The sequence below is a fragment of the Sapajus apella genome, unplaced genomic scaffold (genome assembly GCF_009761245.1).
Source record: "Sapajus apella isolate SASKATOON/1434 unplaced genomic scaffold, GSC_monkey_1.0 scaffold90, whole genome shotgun sequence".
Classification (NCBI taxonomy): Eukaryota; Metazoa; Chordata; class Mammalia; order Primates; family Cebidae; genus Sapajus; species Sapajus apella.
In genome coordinates, this window is record NW_022437030.1 from 1,302,817 (window position 1) to 1,325,701 (window position 22,885).

Here is a 22,885-nt window from a genome sequence, read left to right on the forward strand (position 1 = left end):
AACTGACAAGCCTCTTCCTGGGAACATACATGCTGGCCATGCCAGCAGCAGGGACAGAGTTGGTGGGTAAGATTGGAAAGGGCAAACTACTGCTTGAGAGCTTACAGCCAAATTCCTAACACCAACTCCAATTCTCTTAATTCAGCATTGTGATGCCTGGAAAGGTTTCTGAGTGACCCAGCTGTCAGGCACCTCCAGCTCCAGGCAACTGATGTTGATCTGGAGCTCAAAGTCTAAGTCCAAGACTCAACTCAACATTTAATAGCACTTAATACCTTGGGAGGGTCAACTCGCCTCTCTGGGCCTTTTTCTTTATCTATAAAATGAGGATATAATGCCAGGATCTCCCTAAATGGGTGGTTATGGGACTTAAATGAGAGAATGTACATAGCAATACACCAAGCTAAGCAAAGAACCATAGGAAACCATTACATTCCAGAGCTTAAAGATGATGGTCCAATCAATAGGGAATTGGATAAAGAAAATGCAATATACATACACCATGAAATACTATGCAGCCATAAAAAAGAACAAGGTCATGTAGCAGCATGGATGCAGCTGGACTTCGTTATCCTAAGTAAATTCACACAAACAGGAAACCAAATCTCACTTGTTCTCATTTATAAGTGGGGGCTAAACCTCAGGTATGCACAGACATAAAGACAGCAATAGGTACTGGGGATCCTAAAAGGAGGGAAGGTGCAGGGATGAACAGCTTCCTCTTGGGTACTATGTCCACTAGAGAGTGAACAGGAGCAGTAGAAACCCAAACCTCAGTATCACACAATGTGCCCCTGTAACAAACCTGCACCCCCTGAATCTACATTAAAATTAAAATTTAGAAAAATCAAACATTTCAGAAGTAGGGAGAGAATCACTCTAGAAGTGTCCAAGGTGATTATGGAATTAATCAGTTGTTAAATGTTCTTAGAGAAAATACTTCTTCCCAAATTGCTCTCTGTTCATTACGTACTACGGTTATTAAAAATAATACTCGCAATTTTCGTGTTGAAAACATTTACAGTATACTCATTTAGTACTTTTGAAATATATAATGCATTAAAATGTGTTACTGTCACCATTGTGTACAATAGGTCACTAGCGCCTATTTCTCCTGTCTAATTGAAGCTTTGTACCCTTCGGTCAACATCTTTTTTTTCCCCACACTCCCCTCTCCCCCAGCATCATATATCAAAACATGAAAGTGCACCCCAGAGATAGATGTAATTATGTCCATTTAAAAATAAAATAACAGTTAAAAATCGAGCAATTATAAGTTGAGCTTTGTTTTTATTCGATTAGATCATTCTGAGGACACTAACGGTGATAATATATCCTGAGAGCTCTGATGTCGATTAATAATGTCAGGGCTGATTCATTACATACTTGCTCATGATTTCAAGCAGTTTTGGGTACTCAGCCTAAAGCAAAATTGCTAGATTTCTATTTCTTTCGTCAGGCCACATATGTCCTCTTGCAGAGAACCTCGGAACATATGCTCCTCTGCCCTGGGAATGAAGTGCCAATTCTATCCTGTTCCCAGCGTGCAGTCGCAGGTCTGCAGAAGCTGCCTCTCCTGAATGCTTGGCTCAGGAAGAAGACAACCAGTGTCTTTGTGGATCTGATGAATGTTTAATCAGAACTCATTAAACTCAGAACCCACTTAGCAGTCATTACCAACAGCATTGGCATCTGTAGGAGAATGTGTACCAAACGTAAATGTGCCTCTTGCTTTGAAAGTTAATACTACCTTTTGTGATCATACTTTTCTCCAAATAGTAGGCTTTTTTCTCACATTTCCATGAAAGATCCACGCCTGCTGTGGAACGTAGGCCAAAGTTCCACGGACTGCCACCACCCCTTCGCGCAGGGGCATATGGAGCAGCAAGACCAGAGAAGCTTCAGGAGCCAAGCCTTGAGGACTTTTCCCGAGCACCCATTGCTCCCGACCACCCATCGATTTCATGAGTATTGCTTACAAAGGTGCAAAAGCGTCAACAGAACATCTTGTCCAAGCACCAGAAAGCCCAACCATGTAGATGGAGAATCTCAGAGTCAAACACCTGCATAGGGCCAAGCAGGGAATGTTTAAAAAGAGGCAGTGGTGAGCCCTGCTGCAAACTGGAGAGCCTGGACTGCAGGGCTGCTCCCAGCGCACATGGCACCTGGGCCCAACTACAACAGGATGTCCTCTGAGCAGACTCTTCACAAGAGGCTCCCCTTCCTCCAGGTGCATTGGCTGGATCCAACCTGCTCAGCCAGCTCCTGGGAGCAGGGAACAGCCTGCATGGCTGTTGGTGCTAGCCCCACCTTCAGGAAGCCGCCTTGACTCAGTTGCATCATTGGTGGTATGCAAGGATGCAGGCTTGATGGGGCAGGAGTTGCTGATTTGTCAAGAGGAGTCAAAGATCCAGTTGTATATGAAATCTTTGGACTTTTAAAACATTCAGCAATCCACTTAAAACTATGCATGGGCTCCAGTTTGCGACCCTGAGTACATACATTCATTTAAGATGACCCCTCATGGTGAGCATCCAATAGACAATGGTAGACATTCGTGGGGATGCAACGTTCAAAGCTATCAACAGAGGGGACATGTGGGGCAGGCCACAGCTCTCAGGGCTGATGCTCACGGGGCAGTGGCAGTGGGTCCGGGGGCAGAGAAAGAGAGTCACCAAAGCAGCCAAAGGATGTGATGCCATTTCACTTCAGGAATTATGCAAAGGACAGAGAATTCAATTTGGAGAAAAGACCATGATGATAACAATAGTGATCGTGGTATTTTTAATGTGTAGGGTATATTCCGTGCACTGCATTAAGTGTATGCTCAAAGTATATCACCATGACTGGCCTTGAAAATTATCCTGTAGCCAACTATGACTTACATAATCTCATTCAATCCTCACCGCAACTCTCCTTAGCCCCATTTTACAGACAAGGAAACCAAGAGGTTGTATGGGGCTCACAGAGGTTAAGTTACCTGCCCAAAACTAAACAGTGAGCATGTGGCAGAAATGGCTGGGGAACCCAAGCAGTCCAGAGTGCCCCCGTTCCTCCCCAGTGGCCGCAGTGAGGGGCCTGATCCTACCACTGTTGCATGGGAGTTAGATTCAATGTTATCTCAAAATTTCCCAAGGACAGAAGTTAAAAGGAGGCAAATTTCACTCCAATATACATCAAAACTCTCCAAAGAGGGACCTGGCTGTGACATGATGAGTTTCCCATCACTGGAGCTATCTGAGCAGAAGTTGGACCATCCCTTATGCAGTAGGATGCTATCAAGAGTATTTACATCATTAAGTGGAGGATTGAGCTGAGTCACCTCAACGGCTCCCACTGACTCATCACGGAGGCACACACTCTCAGAATGTGGGGGAACCTCAAGAACTCACCCAATTCAACCCCCACCTCCGCCTCCATGAAGGGAAGGAGTTGGCATTATTTCTATAGATGAGTCAACCGAGGCCAAAAGAAGTCACTCGTATTAAAACTTATAAGACACATCCCCCCACCACCGTATTCTGTTATCCCCACTTCTTCAGAAGTACCCTGACCTCTTCCTCAAAGAGGCAATCCCAGCCGCCCAAACTTCCCTTTAGCAACAGCAGAGGGGGAGAAAGAGGACTTAGCACTTTTTTCCCACAAAACTCATTCATGTGGGATGTGACTTAAAAACCATGGTGATATAAAGGTTTGTGAAAACTACAAATGTCTTGGCCATTTTCCCTGGGGTCACCCAACTAGAGGGAGTATAGAAGGTACAAGGACCCAAGTCCCCTCTCTCTTTTACCGCAAGGTTTGCAAAAGCTGGGGGCACAAGCTGCTTTAGTTCACACATAAAATATATCTATAGTCACCGTGAGTTCCAGATGCCAAAGTCCTTCCTCACCCAGCTGCCTTGCTGGCATTTCTAAATCAGGGCAGCCCAAGTCATGGAGAAAACCATGGGTTTAAGGACCCATCTTTCCTTTGACCATGATCGAGCTTTAGGCAAGGGGGCAATCACCATTCAACACACTTCCTCAGAGGGCAAATTCAAGAGTGTGTGAAAAGCTCAGCCTCATCTGGCCCAGGGCCCTGGAGCTGCTGAATGCATTAACCTCCCAGAAATGAACATGAACCACACACACAGTGTCCAGTGCAGCCTAGCCCATCTGCTGGGTCCACTGTTCTGATGGCACCACGCCTGGCCGGAAGGGAGCCATTTCATTGTCATGTTAATGTCCCATCTTTACAGCACTTACCACACAGCTTACCTGTCCTAGGACAGCTGCAAGGAGAGAGCTCTTTCCACTTCCCACATTCCCACATATTCCCAAGATCTTCCCCTGCCAGAGAAACAGAAATGGGACATTAACATGTGGGTTATTCTCTCCCACTTCTTAGAGAATCTGGTCCAAAGGTGCTGCTCCCAAACTGTGCTGGTCAGTCCAGGTGGAGACCAAGGGGTCACCGCAGGCTCTGGGCCATGGCAACTGTAGCCACCCCACCCCTGCCCACATACACACAGCCTGGGAGGATGCAGGAATGTAAGTCTTAATTAAGTGCTTTCCCTTGTGTGGCATAGCCAGGCACCCAGAGGGCTTCTAGAAATCATGTAAGATCACTGATGTGAAACAGCGTTGTGCTGATCTGGGAGACACAGGCCCTGAAGATGAAGACTATTCTGTGTCCAGACTCCAGGAAAGCAAATCTAATGGGACACGAAAGGCTGTACAACCCAGGGTGATTAGGGTAGCTTTTGAAGCATGGAGATCTAGGAGCTGTTCAAAAAAAAAATTTCTTTTGTGGAATCCTCCACCATAATAACGCAATCTGGAATTACTAAGAAGTTACACTACTCTAACATTCTAAAGCTGCGGATTTATTAATTCAACCAACAAATCACTATTAGAGCTTGCTATGTGCCAGGCACTGTTCAAACCACCAGCAAGAACAGCAATGAACACAACGGGCAAAGGCTTGAGTCTGCCCTCATGGAGCTTACCTTGTAGTCATGGGGGGAGGGGCAGGAAGCAAGACAAGTAAGTGAAATGTAGGGCAGGCACATCTATGCTTGCCTTGGAGAAATGAAAGCAGAGAAGAGACAAGGAGTGGACTGAGGGTTCGGGGGGGCCAGGAAAGCCATACTGGAAAGGTAGATGTCTTAGCTTGAGTTGTCCCAGAAACACACCTTGAATCAAGGGTTTGAATGAAAGTCACACTCACATTTGGAAGGTGCAGGAAATTCCATCAGGGAAGAGGAAATTGATACAGGAGAGGGAAGGTGGCCCAAAAAGGGCAGCCGATTGGGTTAGCTCCCTAACAGAATATCCTACCCAGGAGGCAGATGGAACTCACCCCTGCAGGGAAACTGGAGGAAACTCTGGGGAACTGAGTATGGCTTTGTCTCGTCCAGTGGCAGAAAGAGTTGGGGTATTGAGGCCCCAGCAGTCATTGTTTGAGGCCTCCTCTCTAGTCTGTGAAGGTCTTTATGGAGGTGTGCAGAGCCCTCGGGCACAGATACAGATGAGGCAGTTGGAAGATGGCCAGGAAACACTTAGAGGTCCAGGGCACATGGGCAGGAACAGCATCTGCCACAGGTGACATTTGGGTAAGACCTGAAGGAGGTGAGGAAGGGTGCCACGGGGATATCTGGGGAGAATCACTGCAGACCAACAGCCCATGTGGAGACTGAGGTGGGAGCAGGACCACTCTTGTGTTCAAGCAGATATTGCAGTACTGCATTTGGAGCATCTAAGAACATTCTCATGTAGGCCTGCTCCCTGTAATCTGTAGGGCAAAGATGCCCAACATGGGGCCAAATATGGCTTTTTTTCCCCACCCCAAGCTAGACCAGAAAGGGCCATCCCCTCTCTGCCACTTGCAACACATGAGAGTTGCTGCCTGTCATCAATAATTCCTTAGACAAGGTCTTTGCTGAATCCCAGGCACCTTGGGACAAAATAGTGATCCATGCAGATGCCTCCCTGCCTTTGTGGAGCCCACATGCATGTAAATGAAGTTGATTCTATTTAATTCCCATAAAAGGGCTTCAAGAAACTGGGGCATTATGGAGACTTGCGGACAAAGAGACCACAGATGTGATCTAGTCTCACTAGGTACTTGGTTGCCCTCTGAGTCCTGTCCACTTCTTGGGGGCAAGGAAGAAGCCTTCTAGATTCATCCTTGTCTTTAGCAGAAAATCCATGAGGCCTCTATCCTCTGACGCTTCGCCTGACAAACATTGCCGGCAACCTCCGAGCCACACGCTGGGCTTGGAGATAAGGACATAACTGTGAACAAAAAACCCTGATCCCATGGAGGATCCAGTCTAATGGAATTGAGGAGCTGAACCTGGAAAAACTTGGATGTGCTGAATGTCGAACATTTGAGGGCAGCACTGAGGCTGGACATAATTATTAAAGAAAAAGGCAACAGCCGTACCTAACATCAGTTGACAGTAACTATGGGCTTAGCATTTTTATGTCGTGTCTGAGTTCTTACAACCACCTTGTGAAATGGGTACTTCTATGAAATGCATGGCACAGGTAAAGAAACAGAGGCTCAGGGAGCTTCGGCAAGATGTCCAAAGTCAAGCAGCTAGAAAGTGGCTGGGCCTGGAACTAGGGTCCCCCAGGTTCCAGAGGCAATACACTTCATCAGCACCACACTGTAACTTCAATTTATTCCACAAAACATTGACTGCATCATTGAGGCACGAATTCTGGAGTCACCAACATACTGAAAAGCACGTCAGTAAAACCATTTCGTGGCTAGAAGGCAATGTCCTTAGAGCACCTTGGGAGTTTGTAGAGGCCTCTCGGAGGCAAATGGGAAGGCGGTGTGGGGGAAGTCTGGCGCTCCGCGGGGAAAGTGACAAGAAGGCAAAGTAGGTGGCACTCGGAGGGACTTAGCTGAATTCTGAGCTCAATTGTACTCAGCCAACCAAATATTGTTTCCAATGAATACGTGGCAGTCAGCATCGTTAGCTACGAGAGTACCATTCTCACACTGGCTATTGAGCTTGACATTACATAATAAATGAGAACCTTTCCTTCTACAATGCTCGCACAGGGAAAGAGTGAGTCAACAAGGTGAGAGATTAAACTACTAGGCACAAGATTAATGTTGGGCCCTCTGCAGCTAAATCAACACTGCTACCCTGGGAGCGCACTGCTGAGTTCCCAGAGCGAGAAGCAGAGGCACGCAAGAGATGCAGGAGGAGGCCAAACGTTCCTTAAATCCGCAGTGTGGCCTAAAATCTCCCTCCCCCAGTCTTGAGGGACGGAACAGCCAAGACCTGGCTTGGCTGGCTTAGACCTTTAGATCTTGGCCAGATTGCTTGTTGATCTCAGTTTGCTTTTTATAAGAGGAGTATTTCCCTGTGGTTAAGAGCCCAGACTCTGAAACCAGGTGCCCTGGGTGTGAAACCCTCCTCTGCCACTGCTAGCTAGTGACCTTGGGCAAGCTATTTAACACTCTTGTGCCTCGGGCTTCTCAATCATCAAGTGGGGGCAGTTGTGATGCCTGGTTATTGGGGTGGTAGCGTGAGTTTATTATGTGTCTGGTAAATAGTAGTGTTCAAAATTTTCAGTCATCATTATCTATCATAATATTCCAATGTGAAATTAAAAACCTATCTAGGCCAGGAGCAGTGGTTCATGCCTATAATCCCAGTGCTTGACCCAGGAGGCCAAGACAGGAGAATCACTTGAGGCCAGGAGTTCAAGTCCGGCTTGGGAAACAGCAAGAAAGAGGCTCTGAAATCTCTACAAAAAAATAAAATAAAATTTAACTTAAAAATTATCACTTTCCCCCAGTAAATTTTAAAAAATTATGTGGGCGTGATGATGCATACTTGTAGTCCCAGAGACTTGGGAGGCTGAGGTAGGAGGTCGCTTGAGCCCAGGAGTTTACGGCTGCAGTGAGCTTTGATTACATCACTGCACTCCAGCCTGGGAAACAGAGTAAGACCCTGTCTCACACTCATGAGAAAAGAACAAATATAAAAAGACTTATGAAAGGTAGTCAGGTCAAGCCTAGCCACCTGGAGTGGACTGTTCATTCAAAATTGCAACTGACTCCAAGGGAAGCCCTGCAAATCAGAATGAATATAACCACCATCTTCTCCACACTCGGAGAGGGGGTCTCCAATGTTCATGTACATAGTTTTAAAACTAGGGGAATAATACAGGGACTCTGGTTAGAGACATCCCATCACCACCTCCCGTTCTAACTGAACTGAATCAGACCTGGGGAAGGTCATAGCTATACAATGCAAGGAGGAGGGCTAGAGGCCACATCTGTGCAACACACACTCACCTTTCTCACCACAAGGCTTACATGGGCAGTGGCTCCTTTGGCTGCTGGACTCCACTCACTGAATGCCTCTGACTGCTGTTTCTTGAATAAATGCCTCTTCAGGTTCTGCACTTTCTTTGGGTCACTTTTCCTGCTGGCTTCATGTTCCATGTCAAGGTGGCATTTGCTACAAGTGACACAATATCTAGGTCTTCCGGTTGGGTAATGTAAGATGGAGGGCTTTTATCTATGAGAATTTTCTAAGATTAAAGAGATAAAATTAACAGAGCAGATGTCATGCATTTGCAAGAATCATCCCAATATATCTTCTAATAACCCCAAGTCATAATTTTGACCATTCTAACCCAGCACATCCAGGAAAGAGGTTCTGAAATTACTCCCCCAGGAGAAGCTGCAGCAGAAATAGTCCACTAGCTCATGCTATCTGGAACAGTTGCCTTTTAACCACAAGGCCTATGTGGGTTACCCACATTGGAGAATGCCGATCCCAGCTACATTTCACCCTCGTGCTCAAGACAGTCAGTCTTGCCAGTCTTAGGGCAGTGGACTTCACTTCTTAGCACTAAATGCTTATGAAACCAAGGTCATGTGTTCAATCTCTGCTGTGTCCTGTTCCTAGCCCACTCAGCCCAGTTCAACAAAGCATTTGCTAAGCCCTGACCATGTGCCAGACTTTGGGCTGAACAGCAGAAATGCAAATATAAATATGGCACAGTTCCTGTCCTTGAAGAGATTAGAGTCTGGAGGGAGATGAGTACATGCACAGATTGTTTCTGTAAAATGTGATGAGGACAAAGTATTGTGACCACAGAGAAGGGACACTGGCTTCTCATCCTCGAGGTCCGTGCAGTTGGTGCTTGAGCTGGGTCTGTGCAGGTGTTGTACAGGCAGAGATGAGAGATGGGAAAGACAGTGAGAGCATTCCACCTTAGGGCCCAGCATGGGCAAAGGCAAGGAGCATGCAAAGGCATGGTTTGCTGGGGTAGCGGCATGAAACAAGCAATTCAGAATTACTGAGGCACAGAGCTCAAGGTGGGAAGGGGATAGGAAGAGAGGTGGACACAAAACTGCGAACCCATGGGTGGAGAATCTGGAGGAGACAAGGATTCAAGGATTTTGAGCAGGTGAGAATGAGTATTGGTAATCAGACCAATATTTTAACAGCTCTCGTAGGGTTGAGTGCTATACGAACCTGAGGAGAATGTTAGAAAAAGAAGGGTTAGTTCGTAAATCACTGCACTAATCAGATGAGAGGTGATGGAGGCCTCGATTGAAGGCAATGGCAGTAGGGACAGAGTGAAGCTTGAGAAGTCAAGAAATGCCATCCTTCATCTAGTTTAAGAAGCACCTTTATTTTTTTCTGATATCATAATACATGCAGTTAATGGGATGGTGTTGATTCTTATGTTTTGTTCAAAAAGTGGTAACTCAGCAGTGCACCTTCCAATCCAACCTTACAATGGCACCCCTTAAAATGGAGAGAATATCATAATCAGGAGTTGGCTTGACAGGGTTCTTCACTGGTCGGATGTGTATGCTAAGGGAAAAGAGGAGTACATGAACCAAGGATACTTACAATGACTTGCGGATTTCTGGCTTAGGTAAGATCATTCAATCAATGATGATCTATGGTCATTCAATCATAGATGCTTGAACAAGTTTTATGTTGGCTCAAATGCCCTTATTCCCTTTCCTCTCCTCAGCTGAACTTTCAAAACACTTTACTTGCCCTTCTTGAATGCCACTTATATCCTTATCATGCATAGAAATCCTTGGAGTGCCTGGTCCCACACTGGAACAGAGGCTCTTGAGGATAAAGGCTCTCTCTTCCTTGCATTTGCATTTTCCATGTCTTGTGTATAGGAGGCACAAAGTAAATTTTTGATGAGTGAATAAATGAATGAAGAAACTAAATGAGTGCATAAATTGGGGACCCCACCATCCTCTTCATCACTTCCATCACCACGCCCATCAAAGGACAAACCAGGTAAAGTAGGGGTGACTCAGTACAAACCCAAATTCACTTGTGGAACACTTAGGATATATAGATTGTTTAGGGACTAGAGGGTCAGGAACATCATCTTCATGTATAGAGACTCTATCTCATCATTCCTACAAAGTAAGACAACCTATAAAACTCTGCTTGCTCTATCCTTCATACACGTTTATTTATCTAACTTTGAATGAATGCCCATCTTCCAATGTCAGCTCAACTGGTGACCCAGCTCTCCAACATGTTGGTACAGCCTCTACATATCTGAGCATTTTCCCACCCTAAAATGAGATCTCTCTTCCTTACTCACCCAGGATTAGTTACCTTCATTCTGCTTAGAGAGACATTGGCTTCAGCCATTGCTTTTACTCAGGAGGGCAAAATTTCAATGGCAAACTTTATTACATTAAACATGGCAATCATACTAAATGCCTGAAGAACAAAAGAGAAGTATGAGGGTTTAGAAGGAGAAGTCACCTTGGCTCTAAACCATTATACACATGGGGATTAAACTTGCTGAGATTAGAAATGGTGGCATTGTCAGAATGCACAGAGGAACAATGCTTTCATTTCATGGTTCAGAAACCATGGGTTGGCTGGTTAGAAACAGCAGCATCTTAATCTAGTTTGCTTTTGGATTTTCACCAAAATGGTGGCAAGTATATCCCCTTGTCTCTGTTGATTCAGAAGGGAAAAGGCCTGAGGCAGGCCACTAACTGAATACACCTGGCAATCTCCATCTACACTGCATCCTCATTTGAACCTGGACTATTCACTTGAAGCCCATGCAGATGTCCTAAGGCACCCCCTGCTCTCAGTTCTTCGGAGGCATCTGACCCTTTGGAGCTAGAGCATCCATGTCCGTGCTACACACCACACCACAGCCTCAGGGATGGAGGTGAAAGTTCCCGGAGGGACCTGCTTGCCTCTGGGGGAAGCTGAAGGGTGACCCCGGCTCTCCTGTTCCCAAGGCCTGGCCTCCACCCTCTGCCTCCCCATGCACCACACAAGGCTAGATTTGAGAGCCTTTGGTCAACTGCAATTCCCTCCAAACCACCCCCGAAAAAAAATCACCTCTGTTCACTGGGGCCTTCCTTGCTGCACCCTGCCTAGTGAGTGGTTAATATTCTATAGCTCAATGAAAACAAGCCTTCTCCCTTCAGTTGGTGCTCTCCAATTTCATCTTCTCATCTGTCCGACTTGTAATTAGCAGCCTCTCCCTTCCCACTCATTTAAGAAATTAATAATACAACTTTCTTCATCAAATCCTAAGTGATCCTGCCTGCTGTTAAATGGGCCCCATGGACGGGGCCCCAGCTTCAACTAATCCTAGTCCCTTCATTAAGAGGTTGATGAAGGATGCTTCCATCACATCTGGTCCTAAATACATCGTCAAAGGAAACTCAGCTCTTCTAGATCCCAAAGGAATCTAGAAGATTCCTTGGCTCAGGAAGCCCAGGCCTGGCTGACAGAGCACATAGGTTGCCTGATATGACAGAGTACCCTGGGGCTGACCTACTCCTGACATGACCCTAGCCGAGGAAGTGACTGCCATCAATTTTGACTCCAAAGGACCCAGAGCTTTGCATTCAGGAAATTTGGTTTTGGTCTAGATTCCCCTAAAACATCACGTTCAAAAATATGAACTGCATGTGCTCAATTTGGTTTCAAATTCATTTGCTTGATATGTTACTGGAGAAAAAAGAAAATAGGTTTCTTTTTTTTTTTTTTTTGGTCTGGGATCAGAGAAAGCCACGATAATTGGGCAGTGTTGCATAGAGCCTTGGTGTATCCTTGCCATTCAGTCTGGCTTTGGGCTCACAGCTGGACTGAAGGCCCTAGAGCAAGTGAGAGTCAACTGTGCGTGAGAGGTTGCCTGCTGAAGAACCAGAGAAAATAAAAGCAACTCACCAATAAATACAGGGAAGTCATGGGATTAAACAACACAGGGCAGTCATGGGCTCCACAAAGGATGGCTTAGCAAGACCATTCTGGCTTTGCAAACTTCACCTCCTTCCTCCCCCAGTGAGGTCCCTGATTTTAGGTGCAATTCTTCCTCTACACACTTACCCATACTGGCTTATTTCCTTCTCTCTCTCTCTCTCTCATTTTGTTTCTTGCCTTGTTGACTTTTCTCCAACTACCTGGTTTAATGCTTAGCTGTTTTTGTTCTTTATTTAAGCCAGGAATCATTTTCCCTCTAGCTCAGCATTTCTTTATCTTTGGATGTTGAGGCTCTTTGTAAAGAACTTGAATATCTCACATTCATCCCAATTTTCCCTCTAAGGCTTTCAATCCTCATTTGCCTGGCCCAGATGAGAATCAGGCTAATAAGGATAGCTAATACTTATATAGCACCTAAGAGCCTAAGATGGTTCTACATGCTTTATACAAAATAACTGATTCAGTCCTCACAATAGCGCTGATTGTGGCTATCATCGTCCCATTTACAGACAACAAAACTGAGGCCAGAGAGGCTTAATGATTTGCTATAAGTCATAGCTAGTAAAGAGCAGAGTCTGGATTTAAACAAGGCAGACCAGGTTCCTAAACCCAGACTCTGAGCCCAACAGCACCGCCTCTCCTAATAACTACACCTCCTCCCTCTGAGAAAATTTTCTAAGCTCCCCTTCTTGTAGTGTAAATAAATAAAATAGCCAATTGCTTGTTTGGTTTCCATTTCTTTTTTTTTTTTTCACACTTAAAATTGCATTCCAACATTAACTATGGACCCTGCCTAGCCAAGGACTTGGGAAGAATTGCTGTCAGGCTCTCCTGGACCCCTTGTCAACCCACGCACTTGTTTTTAAAAGCTGGAGGTGGCTGGGTACAGTGGCTCATGCCTGTATTCCCAGCACTTTGGGAGGCTGAGGCAGGCAGATCATCTGAGGTTGGGAGTTCGAGACAAGCCTGGCCAACATGGTGAAACCCCTGTCTCTACTAAAAATACAAAAAGTAGCCAGGTGTGGTGGTGTGCACCTGTAATCCCAGCTACTTGGGAGGCAGAGGCAGGAGAACTACTTGAACCGGGAGGCAGAGGTTGCAGTGAGTCGACACTGCACCATTGCACTCCAGCCTGGCGACAGAATGAGACCCTGTCTCAGAAAAAAAAAAAAAAAAAGATTGGAGTTGAAGTCACATCCTGTGGCCTGCCATGATTGGATGATGTTCCTAATTCCTGTATTGAGCGAAGGTAGGGAGGGGCTTCACACCTGGGACTTGCAGGGGTCAGGGTGCAAAATAGGCCTGATCCTGAGCCAGCTCTTATCACGGGTGCGACGAGCTTGCATCTCCGGAGGATGTGGCGGAGAATGTCAGCACGATGGCTATGGAGGACATGAAGGGAGCCAGAGCACAATTTCCGCTTTGGACAAATCCAGCTTTTTCCAGTAATTTTTCTTTCCCTTCTTTTTATGTCTGCAAAATAGAAAACAGTCCAAGGTGGTCTCATTTTGCCTGTCAAATGCTAGCATTATGAAATGTATTAGCATTACGCTGTCCTCTTTCAAATGAGTGCTCACGAGTCCTGTTGTGAAGTGTAAATGAGAGAAACCACAGAAAGTCCTGGGCACAAACCCAGCAGGTACTCGGAGCTCGGTACCTATCAGCTGCTGTAATTGGATGGTGTCCAATGCCCCTTCCAGTCCTGACACTCTGTGTCAGGAGTCATAAACTTAGATGCCTACAGGGGCCAGGCAAGTACCGTCAACAACGGGAGTGGGAACGGGGAGGGAAGACCAGAGTGGGGCTCTGGAGCGCAGCGGTAATGGAGAGGAGAAGCAAAGGGGCAGCCCCTTCTCAGGGCAGGGGAGGCTGGCGCTACCATGAAATACATCAGGGACCTCTCCTAGGAGCCTGCTCCCCACCAATTGCAAGCACTGAAACAAAGGAAAATCTTGAGTTCCTTCAAGGGAAATTCCAGGAACCCAGCTAACCCTGAGAAGTCAATGAGCAACTTGATAAGCAAGAAGGTAATAGCCTGAAACAATAGCCAAGTTAGAGTCACAAAATTGTTTGGTTACCCTACAGAAACTAAAGATTCTGTCTTAACATATGTCTCTGAGTTGTGTTTCAGAAACCCGGACCCCCAGCCAATGGATCCGCTGGTACACAGACCTCAGACAAGGGGGAGCTGAGGACAGAGCTCTCACTGCAGTTTCGGTTCTAAATTTCTTCCTAAGGAACCTGAACAAGATCACGCCCACAGACCGGATCCAACACTCTTTTCTGCTAACTCCAAATCTTTAGACAAAGCTTCCCTTCCTTAACCAGGTACATATCAGAAAATCTTTAAATCTACCCATGATTTATAGGCTGCCTGCTTCAAGATATCCCACCCTTTTAGGCCAAACCAACATATAACCTCCACATACTGAGTTACACTTTTGCCTCTAATTTTGCTTTTCTGTAATGTACCCCTGCCTTTAAAAACTCTCGCTTGCAAGCCACTGGGGAGGCCAGGTCTTAAGCATGAGCGGCCTGATTGTCCTTGCTCGGCTCGCGGCAAATAAATGCCCTCATTTCTCCGGCGACAAAACCTCTGTGGATATTTGGCCCTACTGTGCCAGATGAGCAGACCCCAGTTTGGTCCAGTAACAACCAGACCATCAACAATTTCGAAGTCTGAGGTCCAGAGTTTTATTTATGTATTTATTTTTAAGACAGGGTATTGCTTCATCCCCCAGGCCAGAGCTCACTGCAGCCTCAAACTCCCGGACTCAAACAATCCTCCCACCTCAGCATCCTGAGTACCTAAGACCACAGGCACACACCACCACATCCAGATAATTTTTTTAAAATGTTTTTGCAGAGATGGGCTCTCCCTATGTTACCCAGGCTGGTCTTGAATATTTGGGTTCAAGCAATCCTCCCATGAGGTCCATATTTTTGTAAGACATCTCCCTAATTTTAAATATTGGGAACTAATTGAAATAACATTTTTTAAAACTGTACTGTAGGGGAGAAAGAAAACACATATGCTGGCCTGAAGGCACCTGCCTGGAGTCCCAAGAATAGCCACAAAAACTCAAGAGCATTCTCCCTTTCCTAAGTCCAGAATATGTCCACCTCTCTGCAATGCTCACAAATTACATTCAAGCCTCCTTCCCTGCTGTTTCTTGTCCTCAACCCCAATTCCAGCCTCCTCTGCAAAAGCCCTTTCACATCTACACGGGATAGCCATAGATGTTCTAACAGAGTGATCACTAAGTGCCAGGTGCTCTGCTCAACTCTTCACAGGCGCTTTCTCATTAGATCATCCTCACCGCTGTGTGATGAGAGGCTATTACTTTATGCCTTTTTGACAGGAGAGCAAACTATCCTTGCAGGTTTAGTAACTTGCCTTTTCAGTGATCGGGACAGAATTGGAGCCCACTTCTCCTGGGATCCAAGCTCTGCTATCCAGGTACCCTTCCCCAAAAGAACATCCAGCACCCCCTTGTCCCTAAGAGCACCCTCTTATCTCCACCTCCAGGCGTCTGCTCCTCCCTGAGGGGGTTTCCCCAGTTCTCTGTGCACCCCGAGCCTTTCTGTCCCTTTGGCCTTCCTGAAAGCCACCTCTGCCAGGAAGCTTTTCCCAATCTCCCCCAATCTAGTGTGCTCCCCTGCAGAGCGTCTCTGTTTCTCTTGTGGCACTTTCCCTACCTTCCCCCACAGAACAACATGAATTCATGTGTTCACTCAGTCAAGATATTCGAACCTGATGTCTACTATATGCCTGTGGCTGGAGAATAGAGGAGTGAAAAGGGTCTGGCCCTCTTCCAGTGGAGGAGACAGAAAATAAAGAAATAAACAATTAAATAACTGCAAATCGTGTTGGGTGATCTGAAACACATGAGCAGGATGAAGTGATTGAGAGGTAGGGCATGGATCTGCTTGGCACTGCGGTCCAAAAGTCCTCTCTGGATGTTGAGAAGAGACCTAAAGTCGAGACAAAGCTACCGTAAACATCCAGCAGGAGTGCAGTCCAGGCAAAGGGAACAGCGAGTGCAAGGATCCCGAAGCCTGAATGAGCGTGCTATGTGGCTCTAGAAACAGACTAAAGCAGACACCACTAGAGCTGAGTTACTGAAGCTTAGGGTAAATGTGATGATGTCAGAGAGGGCACCAGGGGCCAGATTGTGTTGGACCTAATAGGTCATATGGAAGAATTTGGATTCCCTTCCAAAGACCTACCTTTGAATCATCCAAGTGTAATAAGAAGCCACTATTTTCCAGCAGAGGAGGAAGAGGATCTGATTGACATTTTTTAAAGGTCACTCTGGCTGTTGAGTGCACAGTGGATTTCAGGAGAGAGGGGGAAGGCAGGGGGAGTGCCTAGAGGCCTTGCCGTAGTCCAGGAGGGAGAGGATATTGGCTTGGACTGGGTGGGAGTGGAATGGAGAGAAGCAGATGGCTTCCGGATATACTATGAAGGTAGAGCCAACAAACTCGTGGCTATTTTTGAGCTAAGTTATCTCATCCTCCCTTATTCGTAAAAGCAGAAACCCTTTTCCATTTCATCTGTGTAGCTCCCATGGCCTTGCACACAGTAGGAACTTGATATATATTTATTGAACTAAATTGACGAGTTAAATTGAGTTAAGTTGAATTAAATCAAATGGAATCAACTTTAATCAAATCAAATTAAATTGCACTGAAGTGAACTCAGGAGTGTGAGGATGTGTTTTTGGGTCTACTAGTGCTGCTAGGGTCCTAACCTGGGGCACTTCCTTTGGCCAGCTCAGAAGCAGATTCTCTACAGCCACTCCCTAGAGTACAGATACACAGCTTGGGCCCAATTCCATGCTGGTGCTAAAACGTAATTGTACATCTAGAGAATCAATTGTGACGGTGGTCCAGATCATTAACTGGTGAACCACCTGAGTCTATGTCAGCAATTATGTTAATGTCCCTGCAATTAAATTTGCATTTATATTTGATCAAAATAGATTCTATATCAACTTTAAAAAACAAAACTACATGTGCATCTTCTCATATCTGTCCAAGGAATGTTGAGTCAGTGGACCATTCAAACACAAGGACGTTGCTGCAGGTGAAGAGGTCTGTGTAACCCTGGGTGTGTGAGAGCATGTGTGTATACAAGTCTTCTAAGTCAAGGAAATAGCTGGAGACAGCTTTTTACCTGCTCACTGTTTTAGTGGATTATTTTTATTAAAGGTAACTCGCCAGGACCAGGATCCACATGTCCCAGGAAAGAGAAACCATATGTCACTCACCCTTGGGTTCACCAGAACAGATGCCTGGCTCTATTATTAAATCTCCATAATCCTTCGAAAAATCCTTTGACCTGCAGAGCAGCTCAGAGTGTCCCCTCAGCCTCCTTCTGGAACACCTGGCCCTGGGAACCTTAAGAACCCCTTAGAAGAGCATATTCTACAAGATAAGTGGTTTTTAAAGCAGCTATTTCTGTCCTACCTTGGATAGTGTTGGTAAAAGATTTCTCCCAGGCATACATTTTGATTGCTTGATGCTGATCAGAAACTCATTCATTGTCTGAACTCGCTTGTCTGCCACCAAAATTGCTGACCTTCGGAAAGCTGAATTGAGCTTGGCCATAAACATCTGAAATCAAGGTACAAACACTGTTTTCAGAGAGAACTGCTGAGTTGCACCTGGCCTAAAAATCCAGAGATGGGAGTGTAAGTGCCAGGAAAAGTTCTAAAGGAAGTTGGCTTGAGATTCTCAGCCAAGTCTTTCCCTCCCTTGAGTTGTGGCTGCTGATGCTGTCTGAGTGGGGTCAGGCAGGTCATATAAAGGCATGAATTGCAGGACTAAGGGGAGTGCTGCGGGCTTTGACAAATTGAAGAAGCATTCCCCTTCCTGGAGCATTCAAATTCAAGTTTTGTAAAAAACTTCACTGTGGCTAGGTGCAGTGTTTTGTACCTGTAATCCCAGCTACTCAGGAGGCTGAGGCAGGAGGATGGGTTGAGCCCAGGAGTTCAAGACCAGCCTGGGCAACAAAGTGAGACCCAATCTCTACAATATTTTTTTTTTAATTAGCCAGGTACAGTGACATGCATCCGTAGTCCCAGCTAGTTGGGAGGACTGAGGCAGGAAGATTGCTTGAGACCAGGACATTGAGGTTGCAATGAGCTATGATTGCACTACTGCACTCCAGCCTGGGTGACAGCTCTGTCACCAAACAAAAGCAAAAACAAAACTACTCTGTTCCAAAGGAAGTAAATCTGTGAGTACAAAATGGGGCACAAGCTTCAGGTCCATGCGCCAGAAACGCAGCCTTCTACCCAATTCAGTGAAAGTGTGTGAAATGCAAATATAAAATAGCTAGAAGTGCAAAAGCCTGTCGTTACCTGAATAACTATGCATAGGACATACATGGTTATTGCTGTGAGAGCTGTGGGCCCTGGAATGAAAAAGGCATCCTGCACAAAAGGCCATTAGCATCAGGATGGTGGCTGGCAAGAGACAAAACAAGGCAGCTTCAAATAAGGAATAGCTATTGCTTGACAGTATATCGAGCACCTGGAAAGAAAAGTGCATGGGTTCAGGTTTGGAAGAGTCAGTCAAACATTTCTTCAACTGAAGACTTTCAGCCTGGCTGAGGGGTTCTAGGCTGTGAGGCAGGAAGGGGTCACTGAGGACCAATATGATGAGTTTTATGGGTTCTGGTACGATTTTGGAGAGGCCGGTCTTTTAAGGCTGAGAATCTCAATGCAGAAAGACTTGAAGCATAATGTTACCATCTAGTAGCATAATGGAGTTTCACCCCTGCTCCCGCTTTAGAGTTGTCGGCCCCTAAGAAGCGAAAGAAGTCGCTTCTCTGGGAACTCAGTGGTCAAGGCATTAGCCTCCAGCAGCTCCCGGCCAAATAAAAAGCCACTTCCTTTCTCCGTTCGTGTTCGAGAGGTTTGTCCCGCGCCAATCCTGCTACACGGATGAATTCTTAAAGGCAGCCAACTCCACCTGAAAAGCACCCCTTCTTCTGTTCTTCCTCCTACCACCTGTCTGAAGTGTGGCTGGGATGGCTGGGTCTCTGGCATGTCCTTTTGAACCATTATGAATGCCCTGTACAAAGACAGCGATGAAGAAAGGCAGAATGATCCGGAATCTCCTGTGCCAACCCTGCATTGTTCCCTTCTAGATTCCTTTTACATAGGGTGAAATTCATTCCTTTTGTTTAATCCACTTTATTTTGGGTTTGCTATATGCAACTGAATCTAATCATAATTAAATGCTTTAAGCTTGCTAAAAGAGCAACTGTAAGAAAGAAGCAAGTCTTTTATCTTACCCCACACCACCTGGGGTTCCCTTGATTAGGGAGGGTGTGTGTGTGTTTGATAAGCGGTAAGAATTTTATTGCCAAGGATTAAGAGCTTAAGAAAACGTCAACTCCGAAGTCCAACAGACACGGTCTTCATTGTGGCTTTGGCATCCCCTACGCTAACAGTTGGGATTATTGGAGCCATCAGTCCATCCATTTTATTAAATGCCTATAGTGTGCTCAGTACTGCTCCACTGTTCCCATTGACCATCGAAGCAATTGGATGAAGTCCCCCTGAGCCCTGTTCCAGCTGGAACTAGGAAGCCTCTCCAAATTCTCCAGCCTGAACGGAGCCCTCCTCTCTCTGAACTCCTCTGGTGCTTTGTGTCTCCAGCACCTCACTTAGCCAGGAGTTGGGACACGACGGACAGGTCATAGTCAAACAAAGGGAAGGCAGGTGCTCTGTCCAGGACCCAGATCTCACACGCGCTCAAACCACTCAGGACTCCTTTTCTAGGCCAGCTTACCTCACCAACAGAGATGTGTGTCAATGTCTTGAGGGACACCAGGTTTTCGAAAACCGGGGTGGAGAGCACCACCTCCAACCAGACAGCCGTGCGGTAGTTGATGGCCTAGGCAAAAGCTGAAAGAAGCCTTTGGTAAACTCAGTGGCAACAAGGGCTATACACAGGCCACTGACAACCCAGACTTTTTCAGATGTTCTCTCAGTCAGCTGGAGGGTTTTGTGAATGAAAACTGGCTGTAAAATAGTGCGATGGGGAGAGGAGAGGGCCACTGAGGGCTGAGGCTGGCATAGAAGGCCTCAGATCATGGCAGCAAGCTGACTTTAAGAGGCAAACTTTTTAATTAATTTTGGTGGCTGCTGCTGTGCTTGACAAGGATTAGCTTTATGAAAATTCGCCCCCAAGGAGCGCAAAGATAATCACAATGCACTAAACCCACCAGCTGGTAGAGAAAGTAACTAATGACATTCTGTGCCAGGCTGGAGACCTAGCAGGCAAAGCAGAAGAAGGGCCACCCCTCTCACTGGCCCTATGGTTTCTGTGATGATGCACGTGATATTGGCCACGATGTTCATCAACAAGCGAGTCCTCTGGAATTTCCAGACCATATGGCCCAAAGAGGCCTTCTCAGTACCTATCCTTTCAACCCAAAGGACTAGAAATCTGTGATGAAAAAACAGGAAGCATAAAAGGGAATGGCACCTCCATGTGCTGTTTGAAGCTACTCTGTTGGGCATGGTCTTGCAAAGATGCTCAGCACAGCCCTCCTTCCTGGCAGTGGTGCCTTCCAGCACTAGCTCTGCTTTCTGCTTTTCCTGACTTGGGAAGGGCAGAGGGTAATGCCTAGACACAAGCTGGTATGAGTGTGGCATCTGGGTCCTTGCCAGCCCTTCTTTTCCTCTGCCTATCACCCATCTCTGCCACAGTATCAGCTCTTATAAGAAGAAAGAGGCAACAGAGAGGTCAAGAGAAAAATCTTCTCAGCGCAGCGAGGACATTGTTCATTTCAAAGATCTGGAAGAAGGCCAGAGAGACAGGAGTGTGGTGGGCAAAGGGGAGGGGCTGTCGGGACAGTGGGAAGTAAGGCAGAAACTCTTGGGACCTTGGGGAACTTCATGGGACCTAGGGAAAACCTCAAAGGCCTTCCTTCATTCCAAGGGCAAAGGAAGCCATTACAGATTTTTAAACCAATGTGACAAGATCATTTTGCACATCTAAAAGATCAATTGGCTGCTATGAAAGTGATGGATGACGGCGTGAGACCACAGCAGGAGATTGTCAGCCTCCAGGTGAGAGGTGGCAGTGGAATTAAAGAAAAGTGGATGGAGAGCGACAACAGGGCTTACTGATGAATGAGATGTGGCAGGAAAAGTGGAGGAGGTTCAAGGATGGACCCCAGTTTTCTGGCTTGGCCAACTGTGTGAACAGAGTTTATAGAGACGGAGATGAGGAAAAGCAGAAGAGGAGAGGAATAGTGTCAGGTTGGGGCCCTGGATCAAGAATAGGGCCAGCTTTAGACAGGAGATGCTCATGAGGCACCTAAGTGCAGTTGTCCCATCGGATGCTGGGTACGCAGTTTCAGAGTCTGGAAAGGGGGAGTGGCCTGGAGACAGACATGGACATGCTACTGCGGGAGTCAGCGTGTGTTTGGTGTTTAAGCCTTTGAAGTGGAGGGGTCCCCTAGGAGCATAACGCAACATGGGAGAGACAAGGATGTAAGTGGATACTGGGTAAATGGGAGGAAACATTAAGAACAGATGGAGAATACCGGCCAGAGAGGATGGAAGAGAGCCGGCATACCGCAGACGCCACTCCAGTCCCTTTCCCTCAGTGCTCCCCGGCAACTTTCTTCAGGCGGTAGATTTTAGAGTTTACCACTAGCTGAGATTTCTTCGGGGCACAGATGAGGAGAAGCACAATTCTAGAAGCAATTAGGAGGCATGACTAACGCTCCCAGGACTTCTCCATTCTTTCTATTATATAGGTAATGAGAACCACAGAGTTCAATGTAGCTGCTGGAAAAAATGAACTTGATGTCTTTGTCCTAACATGGAAAAGCCTTCATAAACTCTTAACTGAAAAGAGAAATCTGATCAACAGTTATGTAGTATGCTTCATTTCTGTTTACATTAATATAAAACATGACCTGTGAGTGAGGAGTAAGAAGAGGTATTGATCTGAAGAAGACGATGGCAGCCCAGGGTGTGTTTAACCAGAGAAGGAAAATTCTGGACGGAGCCAGGCTGACATTTTCACAGTGCTGACCTCCAGGGAGTATAGCAGCAGTGTGGGAGAGATACTTCTATGGCTTAAACTTCCGCTGCTTCCACATTTTTATAATGAATATGAATTAGGCTGGACAGATGACATTTACATTTTTACAGGTTAAAATTGTCAAATATTGGCAGTTTCATTAGAATCAATCTAAATATATTTTGGTTTTTTTTCTTTGTTTGTTTGTTTGTTTGTTTGTTTTGAGACGGAGTTTCGCTGTTGCTGCCCAGACTGGAGTGCAATGGCACGATCTCGGCTCACCGCAACCTCCGCCTCCTGGGTTCAAGCAATTCTCCTGCCTCAGCCTCCCGAGTAGCTGGGACTACAGGCACGCACCATCGTGCCCAGCTAATTTTTGTATTTTCAGTAGAGGCGAGGTTTCACCTTGTTGACCAGGATGGTCTCGATCTCTTGACCTCGTGATCCACCCGCCTCGGCCTCCCAAAGTGCTGGGATTACAGGCTTGAGCCACCGCGCCCAGCCTTAAATATATTTTGTAATATAAAAGTCCAATAATGATTTTTTAAAGTAAAACAAAACCTGATGCCTAAAGCTGCATGCTCGTCA

General features: G+C 46.1%; 1 protein-coding gene across 1 annotated transcript in view; it reads right to left on the reverse strand.

Annotated features, from left to right (window-relative positions):
• ABCC12 (ATP binding cassette subfamily C member 12) overlaps positions 1–22,885 on the reverse strand; it is a 77,013-nt gene that overhangs the window by 47,252 nt on the left and 6,876 nt on the right. The window contains 18 exon segments of the mRNA XM_032255618.1: positions 1,486–1,621; positions 1,751–1,788; positions 1,790–1,876; positions 4,257–4,328; positions 8,305–8,450; positions 8,453–8,543; positions 10,622–10,729; positions 12,439–12,441; positions 13,569–13,603; positions 13,606–13,693; positions 13,695–13,714; positions 17,714–17,761; positions 17,764–17,860; positions 18,610–18,679; positions 18,681–18,781; positions 20,048–20,166; positions 20,169–20,280; positions 20,569–20,707. Of these exon segments, the coding sequence (XP_032111509.1) occupies positions 1,486–1,621; positions 1,751–1,788; positions 1,790–1,876; positions 4,257–4,328; positions 8,305–8,450; positions 8,453–8,543; positions 10,622–10,729; positions 12,439–12,441; positions 13,569–13,603; positions 13,606–13,693; positions 13,695–13,714; positions 17,714–17,761; positions 17,764–17,860; positions 18,610–18,679; positions 18,681–18,781; positions 20,048–20,166; positions 20,169–20,280; positions 20,569–20,707 (1,510 nt within the window).